This window comes from Falco cherrug, chromosome 13 (assembly GCF_023634085.1).
Source record: "Falco cherrug isolate bFalChe1 chromosome 13, bFalChe1.pri, whole genome shotgun sequence".
NCBI classification, from domain to species: Eukaryota; Metazoa; Chordata; class Aves; order Falconiformes; family Falconidae; genus Falco; species Falco cherrug.
In genome coordinates, this window is record NC_073709.1 from 17,991,765 (window position 1) to 18,007,594 (window position 15,830).

Sequence of the window (15,830 nt, forward strand, 5' to 3'; positions counted from 1 at the left end):
CTGACCTAACAGCATTATACTGTATTTAGTCACAGCATGAAAATAGGACAAAAGGCAGCACCAGACATATACGGGGAGATTATAAGGGTATGGGTTGATTTGCCATTCAAGGTAAACACTGCAAAATTTTAAAACTGAATCCAGTTTTCATTAGCGTAGCATGAATTTATTGGCTATTGTTTCATTTCTAAATAAAACTAGTATGACAGACACCAGAATAGACCACAGGATCTTTATTTAGAAAGCATGATAAAGAATATTTTTCATGCAACAGAAATGACAGAAACAGAATGGCTTATGTTAAATTACCTCCACTGGCATGTGCCATTTTCAGAGCTTCAAGAGAAACAGCAGGGGTTATTTCTAGCTGGCAAACAACCACTCTGGCTTTCTGGATGACATCCGAAGCTCTTTTCAGGTCTTCAAAATTTAAAAGCAGGTTGGCTCCTGGGACTATGGCAATGACATTCTGTCCTAAAGAGAACATATTGTGTTTTTTACATTAACTTTTGCAATAAAGTATGTAAAACAATTCCTTGCTTTTCTACAATACATTTCAGATGAGCATTTCAATTTGATTTCCAAAAAAAACCCCACTAAAAATGTATGCATTGCTGACATTTTCAAATACCCACAGATTTCAGATGATAATCAAAAAGATGGATGGACTAATGAATGCTACACTGCACAACAAATGCATTATATATTTATTTGGGAAAAGTCATGTATGGGCTTTCCCCAGCCTTATTTTGGTGGTTTCTGTGAGCTTTAGAGAAGCATTATAGTAGTCACAGTGGAGATGGGGGATATAGGCTAAGGGTAATATTTGCATTTTCCTAAAATATTCTGGTGGCACTTGGAAGAGAAAAGCATCAATGTGATTACTGTGTTCATATGCCAAAAATGCCATAATAATTTTAATTTTCCCATCAGCTGGGAACAGAGAATATTTCACACAGCCATGAAAACTATGCATATTCTTTAGATTTCACAGAAGCAGGCTTGCTCTATTTCCCTGCTACACTTCACGTTAGGGTCCCTAACCATCGTGAAAAACAGAATCAGCTTGTCACCAAAACCCATAAAGGTAATGCCTGTGTCAAAGGAAAGCTCTACCAGAAGTAAGTGAAGAAGGTGGGTGACATGCTCGTCTTCCCTTAAAGCTGGCCAGTAGAATGGTCTAAGCAAAGCTGTATGTGTGGAAGCACAGCAGTATCTCAAAGTATCTCACATCTAAGATCCTTTTCATTCTCACAGTTTGTTTTACAGGTGAGAAGGTTCATTTACGTAGGTTCCAAGTATTCTTTTGTTTTAATTCAGACATATAAGTTACTTTCTTTTACTGTAGTTTTTTTCTTTCCTTCTTTCTTTTTTCATCTATGCTACAACACCTCGAGACCTTCAGGCATGGGTGCCTTCAAATTAAAATTTATTATTAATCACTCAGGTATTAAATTCAATAAGTCAGTTGTTCCTTGATTTACAGGCTCAGCCCGCCCCCGCTGAAGATTCCTTTAAGGACTGCCAATCATTAAAGGCTACCAATTCTGTAATGAACTGAATTACTCTGTAAATAAATATTTATGTTTTTAAATACATTATTTTTGTTGAATGCGACTTCAAAGTCCTTTGAATAAGAAACGTGCAAAGCTTGTCTCCCTAAATATGTTCTGAAAAGAAAGCAGGACAATGGAAAGAATAATATAGTGATCTCAGAGGGAGGGGCACAAGCTTTCCAAAGCAATTCCGTTGTCAATGGTTTGGTACAGAACAGCTGCATATGAAAAGCAAAACCTCAGCATTTAAAGCCAACGCCCTGCTTTTCAACAGACAATGAGGGGCATCTCGGATTAAAAAAAATAAAAATAAAAAAAGAGAGAAAAAACCTTCTGCAACAAGTAAATGCTATCAAAGATATCTGAGTCCTGCTGAGGAAACACTCAAAGGCAAATTGCACGTATTTTGCCAGGTGTATATTTTGAAAGCTTATGGGGTGCAGCAGTGCAAACAGTAAAAGGCAGGGAATCAGTGGAACAAAAAATTTATTTCACTTCTGCCTGGACTCTGTGCTACCTAGAATCTCAGGCTCTATCCACATGTCTTGTTGCGTTATCTTGCTAAACTATTTAGCTGTACTGACATGTATATTATTATTAGACTTCAGAGCTAATGGCCCAAGGCGATAAGGAAGACTGTTTGCTTAAATCCATATGTGCAAATTCAAGGTAGACCATGCTGCACTGGATCACAGTCAGGAGCTTTTCTTTGTAACTACAAAAGGTCAGAGACTTAAAGTCTGCTTTCACACCTGCCAGGGAAACGCAGTACCTACTGTGGTGTACAGTCTGGATGGGCTTAACCCAAGCTGGAGAGAGAAAGCCATCTAAACCTCACTAACGGAATGACAGCAGTCACCACAAACTCACACCAGCACGCATGAAAGCAGAACCCAGACCCATGCACTCCCAATCAACACCAGCATTTTGTATAAACAGCAACCACTTTGTTGAAAGCAATTATTTCTTGCCAGGGAAATCAGATGGGAAATAAGCACCAGGGACAACAGAGTTAAAGACAGATGGCAAAGAGGGGTGGGATTCATCTTGTCCAACACTGACTAATTTTTAAAAGTTTTTTAAAAAATCCTACGTTCTAGAAAATTTGAAGAAAACTCATTTCTAAAAAAGACTTTTCTAGGTTCCTTCAACAAGGAGGAGACATGAGTATTTTGAGAGTTTTTTTAATCTTACATATCTTAGATACCTGTTTGAGGGGGAGATAAACTAGTCTAGAAATGCCTATGTATCTCTGTTAACTCTAGGTGAAGCCTTAAGTCATTCACATAACTTTGAAACAGCTCAAGTAAGGTAAAATGCTACCCACACTGAGAATGAGAAAAATACACTTACTGCATTACCAATAGTTCTAACATAACTTCACTTAGGTTAAAAATTCTCAGTTTTGATGGGAGCATCAAATTTTAAGTTTTGCAGACATCAGCTAGAATATTAAGGGCCACATTCAGAGTTGCTATAAACTAGAACAGCAAAATGAAGCTGATAAACTTGTGCAAGTTTACACCAGATGGGGATTGGATCCAATCAATACTTAAAAACAGTGTGAATGTTGCATATATAAATACTGTCCTCGGACTTCTAAACCTGCTGCTGTCACTTCTTAGAAAGATGTGCAACTCAAGCTAGATTTTTTTTTACAAGTGCCATTTTATACATGCCACCAGATGAGAAGTGTCAGTGGAAAACTCAAAGGCAAACCAGTAAACACCACAGTGCAATAATGATCACTTTTTAAAATGGGATGATGAACCTAAAAGCATCAGTAGTGCTTAGAACTCACCAAAATCTCAAAACAATGCAATTATACCAATAGCTGCAGAGCTTCTGCAAATAATTCATAGGGAAAAAAAGATATTTGTGACTAGAAAAGAACGATATAAGAAAAACATTTGCTGCCAAATCACACAGCTCATGAATATGAGGGCAAGTTTTGGGTGTGTCATGGTATCCTAATTTCTATGCAATCGCCTGGTAGAAGCATAATCTTGTACAAAAACCATTCAAGTTCGTGATGAAAGCCAATACACAGAAATTCTATAAAAATCCAGGTGACTTTTCCTCATAACCCTGAAGGTTCAAAACACAGATTTTCTCTTTGTAAAGTGTAATTCAAACAAGCTGGCACATGTATTCTCAGTTTGCCTTGTTTATTTAGCCTTATCTAAACATATATTTTGAACGTTTTTTTAATACTAGTAGCACTTTGGTATTGAAAGTACACTTACTTACAAAATAACACCTATTCACTGTTCATGAATGATTAATAATTATCATAAAGTCAGCACAATGCTTATCTTAAGTGAGGGTTATCCAGCAGTGTTCTGTGTAGGTAAGCTTTGTCTTAACTTCCAATAACTAAGAGCACTTTAATCATGACCTGCCAACCTCTGTTGTCCCTCCACTGCATTTTTGCAATGAACATGGAAATTGTCACACTGGTTCAAACTACTGGTCCAGCGAGGCCAGCTTAATGGCACCATCAACAACCACTACCAGATATGGACAAAACTGCAATAAAAATCACAGGTAATCATGTAAAAAATAATCCTTATGGATTTCCCTCCCCCCCCCCCCCCCCCCCCCCCCCCCATATCTGTATGCAAAAGTGCAATACACATCATGACTTTATGGAATTCTTACCATTCAATTGCACGATGTTAGCAGGTGTGCTAAGTGACAGAGCTAGGGGAAAGAAGGCAGGCTGAAAGGAGAAACAAAAACTGGGTTCAAAGTGGTGCGGTGCACCTCAAAGAAAACATGTTAAGAAAAGCAGCTGGATGTACCAGCATTTCTCCTTACGAGAGGAAGTACAGATTCAAAGCGTACAGAGTTCTGGTAAACTGAAGCTTGTGTTTAGTCAAAGCCTATACAAAGAGGCGGTTGTATAAAAGAGAACAACTAAAAGGAACTCGGAAGTTCCAGAAAAATTTCAGCACGGGCTTCTGAGACCAGCTCAGAAGGAACCTTTGCAACAAATCTGGGCTGCATGTTTTCCAATGCAGCACTATAAACTTGTTGAACATCGCTCCACCATTTTGCATTAAAGCAGGGATTTAACCTCTCTATCTTTTATTGAAACTATACTGTATTGTCTCAGAATATAATGCAACTTTAAGAATGTCAAATGTGCCTAATAATTTTCAAATTTTTGGTGCTTTGCCAATTATAATGATGGGTGAGTTATAGCTGTGCAATTCAGTAACCAGTAAAAATCTTCCCAGAAATTCAGCAGTGCCAGCTAGACAGACACAGGTAACATCAGGGAAAGTTTACTTCAGAGCCTCCTCTGACTTTGCTTTCTACAGCTTTCTTTTTCTCTGCTTTCACTCATCCATCATAGTCTGCTCCTTCTACTTGAGTATCTCTCCTGCTTCTGCCTGTGATTTTACTCAGTTGATATTTTCCCCAGGTACTGGTAGTTGCATTTGGCAAGACAAAGTGCAGGTTACCTATGTGACAATACAGCAAGTAAAACTTGGCGATTTAGAGAGACGATACCTATGTTTTTTACTTGTCCCTCATTGTCTTAACACAATACACCATCACCACCCCCAGTTTCAAATGCTTCCCTTTTAGGTATAATTTGAACTAGCAGAAACTACTTTACATCAGTGCATTGAATGCTGTGGTGTTTCAGCTATGCCAGCACAACTACTGTGGTAAAACATGCATGTGCAGACAAGCCTTTCAAAAAGTGCTGTAAAACCTGTTTAGGTCAAATCAGCCAGGTTTCTACAGGAAAAAAAAAAGTGTCTCTTGCAACAGCAAAGCACATAAGTACTGCTATTTTATTGCAATTTACTCAATTCAGGCACCAGATGGTTTTAGAAAGAAGTAACAACCCGAACCATTACCAATTCTGTGCATCTGTTTGCTTTATAGCATAGTTCTGACCAGGTTTGCTCTTCTACTAGATTTTAAATGAAATCTGAGGCCAGCAGTAACTTAATTTAAGATTTTTCTATTTCTGAAAGAAACAAACTACATGACTTTATGCATTATTCATCTCATTACGTGAATCACAAGACTATCGGAGACCCTTCACATTGACACTAACATATAAGATAGCCCACTGTGAACCTCATCGTACTGAATCAGTTTCCCTTTTCTTTTCCTGGTGCTTAAAAAGGTTTAGATCTACAAGATGGGTTTGTTCCTTACCCTTCAGAAAAATTCATGGTGTTATAATTTTAATAGTTCAACCTCTGTTCATTCAAGTTTAGACCATGTTTATCTTAGCCAGCCATGCACATGAACTGGGAAGCAATAAGACTGCTTCTTACCCAACCCTTCTGGACAGCACACCTAGTGCAAGACATGGTTACATGTACAAAACAGTGAGCCCTGGGAGCGTGCTACTAGATTCTTACTGTCTCTCTTATTTACACTGGCCAGAGTAGTGACTGCATGTGGCCTAAGAAAGAACTTCATCAGAGTTGCTGTGGTAATTTACCTGCTGATCCAAACCAAGAGAAGGAGGTGGAAGTAAGAGGCCGGTATCCAGTTTATTCAATGCATTAGAGCTACCTTATTTCTGAATTAGAGCTGTCATGCAAGGCTTTGATTAATCTTACTTAGGGAAAATTAAACTCACATCTCCAACTAATTTGCCTAATTTTCCTGAATGTTCCTGTGTAGACTTGCTTTTAGTCACAGCCCCTTCCCAGGTTTGTTCCTGGAGTGAATAGTCATGTTTCCTTTCCCATTTTGAGCTGTAGCCCCTGTACTACCATCAGGTTACATAGGAGCTTGTCAAGTTGATGTGTCAGCTAAGCTGTGGTAACTGTTCAAATGAAGGCTCTTAGCTGTGCCAAAAGTGAACTAAACCAATCACACTTAATTTGCTATGTTTGCAAAAACATTATTGGTCCTGAGCTCTAAATTTTGATCCAGACACACATGTTTCTCCTAAGAGCTCTCAATAACTTGCTTGAGGAAAAGATAAACAGAAGGTTTTCAGAGGATGATTTAGCAATCTTGAAGAATATGAAAGCAAGCCAAACCTCTTTTTCTTCTTCTGCAATATGAAAGCAAAGGCATAGGCTAAGGAAAATTAACACAGGAAAACTAAACAGGCCATTTCACTGTGTAGTCATCACTGCAGATGCAACTTGGGATCAAGAATTGTGGTAATATTACAAGATCAACATAAATATTTCCACTTATACTAAGGACAATTTATTTTCCTGATTCAGAGCATAATGACTCAATGCGCTGAGGAGGCAAACTCTTTCCTCACAGGACAAGAGGAAATGGCCTCAAGTTGCATCAGGGGAGGTTTAAATTGGATATTAGAAAAAATTTCTCCACTGAAAGGATTCTCAAGCATTGGAACAGGCTGCCCAGGGAAGTAGCTGAGTCACCATCCCTGGAGGTGTTTAAAAGACATGCAGATGTGGCACTTAGGGACACGGTTTAGTGGTGGACTTGGCAGTGCTGGGTTAAGAGTTGGACTCAATGATCTTAAAGATCTTTTCCAACATAATTATATGATTCTATAGTAAAAGTGCTACGTAAGTTGTAGTGGAAAAGGAGAGCTTTAACTTTCTGCTACACTGTGCACTGGTCATTGTAAAACTAGATAGATCAGCTGGCTGATTGAATTATGGCTATTGCACTGCTAATCTAAGCATCTGATTCTGCTGCTTTTAGGCACCTCATCCTACAATGTTGCCTGTAATAAAAAAGGAAGTGCAATGAAGTGTGAATAAGATCATGAAAAAAATGAAAGATATAGAAAAAATAATTCCACAATTAACAGTGACATGGCAAAGGTTTCTTTTATGGCTGTAGATGCAGAACAAAAAGGACAATTCAGAGTAGAAATATGTACCTTCACTGTCGACAATTATTGAAGCAGCTCCAGTAGCAGCATCTGTAGTCTGACCTACAAATGCTAAGAAAGGGAAAAGTTACAGCATGCATTACTTCAATACATTACTTTCAACCAATAGCATGTGATGCAGTTTAATTGAATTAAATCTAAAATGAACCCATAACCTCCAGCAATTTAAAAATGCTAATTACTCTTTCATGTGCAACAATGCCAGAGAAGCTAACAACAACAAAAAGTGTTAATTTACACCCACAAAACAGAAATGCGAGTCCAACATTCTTTAATTTGGCTACATCTCTGCTTTAGAGAAAGCATGTTATTTATGCAGCCTTCTCAGGCACTCTACTCCTACATGGAAGTATTTCTTTTATCCAATGAAGCAACAGAGTCAACACTGGAGAAAACGAAAATATTAAAACAACACAGCATTTAATTCTGCAGATCGTGCTATGAAGGCAGTGGTGAGGCTGTATGTTTCCTCTTTGGATTATTATTCAGATAAATTAACTAGAAGTGAGGCTGGCAGTGCTGTCTATTATAAAGATTGTTCCATATATACTACTATAAGAACCTGTTTTCAGCTGTCAGCAAATTTGTCAAATATTAACCAGTGGTCCGAAACTTTCTATGACAGGTGGGTTTTTGTAGGTAGAACCGTAGTAGAAAACTGCCAGAAAAGCTGAGTTTGGTTTCCACCACCCCCCGCGCCCTGAACTGTATTGGAGAAAAATCTACTTCTTTGAGACAAATTGTGGTGACCTTTTGTTTAAGAGGCTCTGGTGTTCTAACATTTTAGAACATGGACTTGATGTTGGGCAAAAGTTGGCTTCTTTCCGAAGATGTGCCTTTTGTGGCCAATTTAAATATCTGCTCAAATCTGAACAAGACTGAAAAAACAAATAACATCATGCTCATTCAGTTTTGCTAAAGTATTGCGGGTACTCGCCCTGGAGGTACCAGTATCTAGTTCTGAGTTACAACAGTCACAGCAGAACTTTCCTTGCAATTATAACTTCATCATGAGCTCGCTCTAGACACTGGAATTGAAAGCAGGGAACTTGTGTCTTCTGTGCTCTCAGTACTCTTCCTGCAGAAAATAAGCAGCATGAGCTGCAAGCTGCACAGTTCAAATGTGGGACAGAGAGTAACATATCATTAAAGGTCTAAATGGTCGGAACAGCACTGGCAGCTCATAGGTTGTGGACAACAGGAAGACTGGGATAAGGGGAAAATTATGAAACAGATTGGAATTCGAAAGAAAAGGGGTAAGGTGATATGTTAGGAAATAGAAGAGCAACGTAAACAAAGACATATGACAAGGATCCAGGAAATGGAAGCTGGCAGAACTGGCATTATGGCAAGAATTTTCACCCATTACCCAGTATCCTTATGTATAACAACAGGAATAGGCTAGACAAAGATTAAACTGAAATGAAAAGCCAGGGTCTGAAATAAGACTGTCCTAAGCAAAAAAGGTCTGTGCACGCTGAATCACCCTTGTCTTCAAATCCTGTAATGCAAGCTGGGATCCTGGACCAGCCCCACGAGCAGTACAACCTATCCTCCTCCAGGGCTGACCAGTGTAGAGGGGTGACAATCTAACACCCTTCTGACATAATTTTAACTCAGTCCACAGAAACTGATACCTTGGACCTAAAGGTTCCAACCCTTCAATTGATGTATCTAGTTATCAGTGAAGTGCACTATGATGGAATTTCTGAAATTTTTCTCCTACACTTTTCTTTTGCTGCTATAAAGATATTTAAAAATATATGTTTAACATTACAAGATCAATCATTTAAATCTGAAAACATGAGTTTTAAGGTTCCTTGTGGAATATACATTTTCACTAAGTGCTATGCATTATAATAGTTTTATTTACATGATCAAAGACTTTATTCATAAGGTAGGCATACTTTGGAGAGATTTAGAACTGTACACTAACAGACACTGTTTTTATGGTATCCTTGCTTGGTTTCTTGCCTAAGTTGGAAGATATGCAATGAATAAACCTGTATATACATTTGTGAAATATTTAGATGCTATACTGATAAGCATAATAAAAGCCCACAAAATACTGATAGCTCTGTCTTTAAAGCAGAATTTGAATAACGCAGTAAATGAAGCTCGTGGCTGCACATTAAACAGAAAAGATAAACAGAATACTGAATTGGCACTTAATGATTGCATCTGTCCATCCTTGTCCACCCTGAAGAAGACCAGAGTAATATAAATAAAAATATGATCATGTAGTTAAGTAGCACACAACAACACATTTACACAAGAGAGAATTAGGGTTGCAGAGGTGCAAAGATACTAGGATATTGTGAATGCTTAATTTTCCCTTTTCCCGAAAGCCTTTTAACATTGATTTTTGTGTGTGTGTGTTAACAAATATCAGCTGCAGTCTCTAAAATGACTGCACCTGTCATTTCACAAAACAGAGGTGAAATAGACTGCGTTGACAAATGCTTTTCCACTGTACCCCTCCCCTCCCAACATGAAATTGAGGTTGAATAATCAGACTGGATTTTTCAATTTCTAACCAGGCATTACCATCACTAATGCCAGCCTAAAGAATTGCATAACAGCAAGTTATCTTCACGTGCCTTGCGCTGATGTAATCCTCTGAGATTTAGAGGTAATAAATTACATTTTATTTTTAGTGGTACAGCTGATTTCAGAAGTCCCCACATTCTCACCCATATTCATTCAGTTCTGCCAGCTATGTTAAAACAACTATTCATAGTTTTGAATGATAAAACACATCCAATGAGGCAATAAAATAAGAAACCCTCCACTACCAGTCTTTAAAGCCTAAAAATGAAACAAAACGGTTTTCTTAAAGTATAATTTTACCTGTAGAAATACCATTCTTCTTCAAGTTTTCAACATAATCATTGCCAAAGGAATCCTTCCCAACCTACACAAAAGATAAAAGGATAGGTTTTCTTGACAGAAAGGTGAGAGGACAGATGGATCATCTTTAGACAACAGAACGCTCTAATCCAATTTGAATACAACACTTTGTGTTGCAGCACTTTCCCTTATTAATAAACAAATAATAGTAAAATGTATTAATAACATTAATAAACAACAGGAATAGTGTTCTGCAGTTTTCTCCTCCTTTATTACAAAACTCCCCCTTACACCCATGTTGCTATATTCAAGTTTCATCCTCTTACAACCACTGTGTTCCCTTGACACTGAAACCTGCTGGGGATTGTAAAATCTGGACATGTACTGAATTATTCAGCTTTGAATTAAAAGCACTTAGCAACTCCGGTGTCCATCTTAATTGCCATTCCTATTTTGTATTTTCTATCTCAAGTTCCCTCGGTGGAAAAATATCAAACTGTAGTTATGGAGTAGAAAGTGACAACAAACATGCCACTGCTGGTTTCTATAATTCTCAGTACTAAATGTACTGTTTACAAATTCAACATTTTTTGTTTGCTTTATACAGCAACAGCAGATCAAGTTGAGTTAGGGAGTCAAGCTATGCTCTTGTTTTTCTAACAGCAAGTTAAAGAGCTTGTAATTTCAGCTCCACTAATCCTTTTACCTGAACAGAATTCTGCTTGCTGTTTATTCAGACTAATAAAAATTTCTTTTTGTTACATTACACAGAAATGTATATATGGAGAAAAAAATGGTATAACTCGCTTAATGTCAAAATAGCATTTAAAATATATTTATAAAGCCAACATGGCTTTGAATTCACCTCTGTTAGACTACATTTTGAGCATGCATAGTGTGTGCTTCCACTTCCAAGAGTAAATTGTGTGTATCAGAAGTATCAAAGACTGACCAATGCTACTGGAAATATCTTTGCAAGAGAAAAAAAAATAAATCTTTCAGATTGGAAGCCAAATCAAGATCCTGGTCATGGTCTAGACAATGAAGGAATTACATGAGGAGTCCTAATGATCCATCTTCTCATAAAACAGCACTAAATGGCTAACGGTGTATTTGAGTTACCAGAAGCACAAAGCAGCTGCCTCTATTGCCTGCTGTTAGAAATTGGTCTACTTATGAGCTCAGTCCTTTAGAAACCTCAGAGAAGACCCAAGTACTAACTAGTGATCACAAGGATCAAACCTTGTGTTTCAGAATTCTAAACTTTAAAGTGCAATGGGTGGATGATCCTTCCCACCACATATTCTATTGCACAACCATGTTTTGAAACATACTTTCATTTCCTACAGCCTCTATAAAGGATTTTTCTAAAGCATTATTAGGGATGGTCCCAGTCTTACTGAAGTAGGACAGCAATTTAGGTCAAAACAGTCTAACCAGATGGGACATTCCTCTGGTACATGCAAAAAAACCCCACAACAACATTTACTTTGGTCACCATCTTATTCATTGTTTGCATATTAGAATATTTCTGTATCTCTGACTACTCCCAATTTGCCAGACAGGGCAGGTTGTCAGAAGCTGCATCTTCCTACTTCTTTAGGCTGGATGACTGCAGCCATCTGCAATTTAAAGTGAGTCTGCTCACCTCTGCAGCCTAACAGCTGTACTAACGGAATGCATTCTACCTGATGGTATCACTTTCTCCCTCCCTTGCTGCTAATAAAGTTTCTACAACAAATCTCAGGATTTGCTCAGTTATTTCAGCAACAAAATATTTCATAACCATTTTCCAAAAGCTCAACTGAAACTTCCTTCCTTCAGCTCTGGGTCCTACACAACTGACAGACAGCCATCCCTTATTGTTCAACTGTCATAACAACTGAAATCAGCTGTAGTACTTTTGCTCACAGCAAGACATCTCAGTGCTGGAGGGAAGCCCTCAGAGGGGACTCCATGGAGGCCCTTTTCCTCTGGGAACTTTTTTCCATGTTAGTTCATCTGCATCCAACCCAGTTAATCCTAGTGCATTCAAAAGGCTTATCTTTCCATTCAGGCTTTACCCGCAAGGAGGACAGAATATTGGACATCAGGCTCGTTCTAGATTAAAGGCATATTTACTGACCATGTCAAATTATATAACATTTTTTTAAGTATTTTCTGCTTTTGCACAGACTGTGCTAGATGGACTATCGTGTAAACAGAAAAATAAATGCCTTAGCCTGCTGACCACAGATCATTGTATGTGCTAAAATAGCATTTCTTCTTTATTCAGTTCTTAACAACAGCAGTCACTTGTACAAGCATTATGGTCACACAGTTTGTATATTAGAATGAGTGGAATTACGTGAGTATTTTTCAGTTGGAGTTTTCCCTGCTTACTGTCATGTTTTGCATGTGGAGCTAGGGGAGCTAGCTGGCATGATAGCAGCTAAAATTCTAGCAGCTTAGAGAATCAAACTCATCTGTACCTGAAATACAACAAAAACATGTAACTCTTGACAATTGTTTAATCTATTCAATTGTTTAATCTATTCTATATGCACTTTTTTTTTGAGTGTTTACTTTTTTTCTTCATAAGGTAATGAAACAGGTATTAAAGATAACTATATGACAGTAATACAAAAGGAAAAACAATTGAATATATCCATCATATTGTGGGATGCATCATGATATAGCTATGTTCTCACAATGAAGTGAGGATTCAGGCTTACAGCACTTTAACATAAATTTGGCTTAGAAATCATCTAAAGAGAAAAGAGTACCTAGCATGGTAATACATCACTTCCTAGTTCTAAGTAGGAATCAAATGCAGCTGAGGATTAAGTAAAATTTAGTATATGCAGTTATCAGGTTAGTGACATCATCACCCAGTGAGGATCACTCCAAATAGTCCATCAGAAGTAAAGCAGGACTTTTTTCAGCACATACAACCTCCAAAAACCCAAACAAACAAAAAAGCAACTTTGAAGAGTTTGGGCTCTCAAGACCACTGCAATTTTCAGTAGTGCAACAGGGTTCTTGTATGAACACCAGCAATTAATTTAATCGCTTATATCCTTTAGTTCCCTGTCAGTAATCCTGTACCTTTCTCTGAACAACTGTCTTTCTCGTCTTTTTGAAGTGGCAACTATTCCATCAATATATTGTTTTACTGTACTGAGAAAATTAAGGAGGGGAGTTTAAGACTACTACTGTGATACATATTGATAACCCAGAGCCACTTGCAGATACATCCAAGCACACAGCAGAACAGTTTGAACTTCCACTAATTAAACTCAGTACTTTAATTTTACACTAAAATCCACAGCATTCTATGGCATCTCTAGTCATAGCTGTAAGTCATCCTAAAACTCCCCCTCTCAAATCCTCACCAGATAGTCACCATCTCTCCTTTGTATTTTACAGCTCTGAGGTATGAAGAACGCCTTGTCACTTGATCTGAGATGTCTACCCCTATTCTTATTAAGGATATCCTCTATCTATATTATATTTTATATAAGAGGATGCCACACTTCAGCAGAATGTCCCTCTTTTGGAAAGTAATTTGAAATTATAGAAATTGCGAAATTTTATTAGGAAAGTAAATGTTTCCAGAAACATGTACGCACTGAGCAAAGGCTAGACCATTAAGAAATAAAACAAAATTCACACTTTGAGTGAAAAAAAACCAACTTTAATATTTAGCAGGGAATTCATTGCCAGTTCATCTTGTACTTGAATCTGATCGTTCTTGAATGCAAAGATGATCAAATATACACACTATTACAGAAGCACAAACATTATCAATATAAAAAAAATACCACACTGTAAAAGAACTAGTGATAATGATCCACAGCAATGCTTGCAGGTGTAATTTAGATTTATAGTTACCATTCTTTACCTTAATATTGGATTGGAGAACCAGAGAGAAAGGCTTCCTTGAGATGTTTTCAGTACTTCTAAAAAAATCCCTGACAATGATCCAACAAATTTAGCATTCTCCCTAGCTATGGCAATAACAAAGTATGTCCAGTGAATTTGAAGTTTCACCTACAGTTAGCACAGGATAGACAATAAGGCTACGGAGAGAGAAAATCTGATCTTAACCTTAGTAATTATCCCTCAAAACTTGTAATGTTTAATGACAAAAATAAAAAAAGGCATTGTAAGTACATAGCACCTGCCAAGCTGAATCAGCCTGATGGTCTGTGAGCCAGTCTTTAGAAATGCTGTATATCAGATGTTTCAGAAAAGTGGGCAAAAAAATCCCATAGCATGCAAAAGTGCTAGAATTTGGAAGCAAACATCTCATCCTGATCTCAAGTAATGAGATAATGATTTAACCCTTGAAGCACAAAGTTTTACATTATTTCCCAAATTTGTTACTGGCTTGTCATTGTCTTGACTTTCAATCAGCTACAAAGTAAATTTCAGAATGACTACAATGCCTGGCACCTGAATGTCATCAATGAATCCCTGATCACTGTAACAGTGGGGAACATAAAGAGGGAGGGCTAATCAAGATTACTTGAATTTTGACCATCTCAATTTCTCTCCAATTTTTTTTCCCATGGTACCTCAATCTAAGTTTTGCAGTCCTTCTTTACATGCAGTTTCTGCCAAACCTCTAGCCAACTAGTCTTTGATTCTGGCAGTGTTCTTAAAACAGCTTCCTCCATACTTAAATTGTCAGCAGAGATAAGGAAAAGGGACCTAGAGGAGGATTAAAAAATAAAAACAAAAAGAAGCAAGTCAAAAAAACAAAAACAAAACTAAAAACTTTTCTGTAAGTCACCTAAAGGTTTACTGGAATATGCATGATCATTTAGTTCAGCTGGAATCCAAGAGCAAGTCAGTGCTTACCTTGCAGATCAGCGAGGTCTTGGCCCCAAGTCGAGCAGACTGGACACATTGGTTGGCTCCTTTCCCACCAAAACCAACAAAAAACTTATGTCCAAGGACAGTTTCTCCAGCTCTTGGCAATCGCGTAGTAAGGCTATTCCAATTTCAAGTAATATTTACATACATTAGTGACTGAAAATAATAAGAATCTTCAAAATAAGAATTACATTCTTATAATCCTAAATAGTCCAACAGCCAGCCAGTAAGACCAAAAAAGACTTGAAAGATCTTTTAGGGTCTCTACTCCACATCCCACCCGTTTAAGTTTATTCCTTATATGCCACTCAGTCAAGCTTCTTGTTTATTACTCAAGAGAGGGACTGCATTTCTTTTGTTCATGTTTCATGTTTCTACAGGAAAAGAAGCACTTGATCCCTGACTTAGATTCCCCAGTGCTAACTCAATACAGATAAATAATAAATCTATAGGTCTCACTGCTCATGTTGTTTTACTTTAACATTCAGCTCAAGTTTACATATTGTTAATTTAATTTCATTACATCTAATTATACCTTCTTGAACCACCCTAAGTAATTTTTCACTTTGTTAGTGTTCACACCCCTCAAAATTGTAGATTGTTATCAAGACCTTCCTCCCCCTTGCTGTCACTCAGGCGCACTGTACGTAATTAAGTTTTTTCTTTTTAAAGTTTTCCTCTTACAAATCAAGCTTTAC

At 37.5% G+C, this 15,830-nt stretch overlaps 1 protein-coding gene across 3 annotated transcripts in view; it reads right to left on the reverse strand.

Annotated features, from left to right (window-relative positions):
- RBKS (ribokinase) overlaps positions 1-15,830 on the reverse strand; it is a 69,808-nt gene that overhangs the window by 35,385 nt on the left and 18,593 nt on the right. For all 3 annotated transcript variants that reach the window (XM_055726142.1, XM_055726143.1, XM_055726144.1), the window contains 4 exons: positions 15,118-15,250; positions 10,273-10,336; positions 7,411-7,473; positions 310-474 (listed from right to left, as the gene is read on the reverse strand). In XM_055726142.1, the coding sequence (XP_055582117.1) occupies positions 310-474; positions 7,411-7,473; positions 10,273-10,336; positions 15,118-15,250 (425 nt within the window). The remainder of the gene's footprint in view (positions 1-309; positions 475-7,410; positions 7,474-10,272; positions 10,337-15,117; positions 15,251-15,830) is intronic.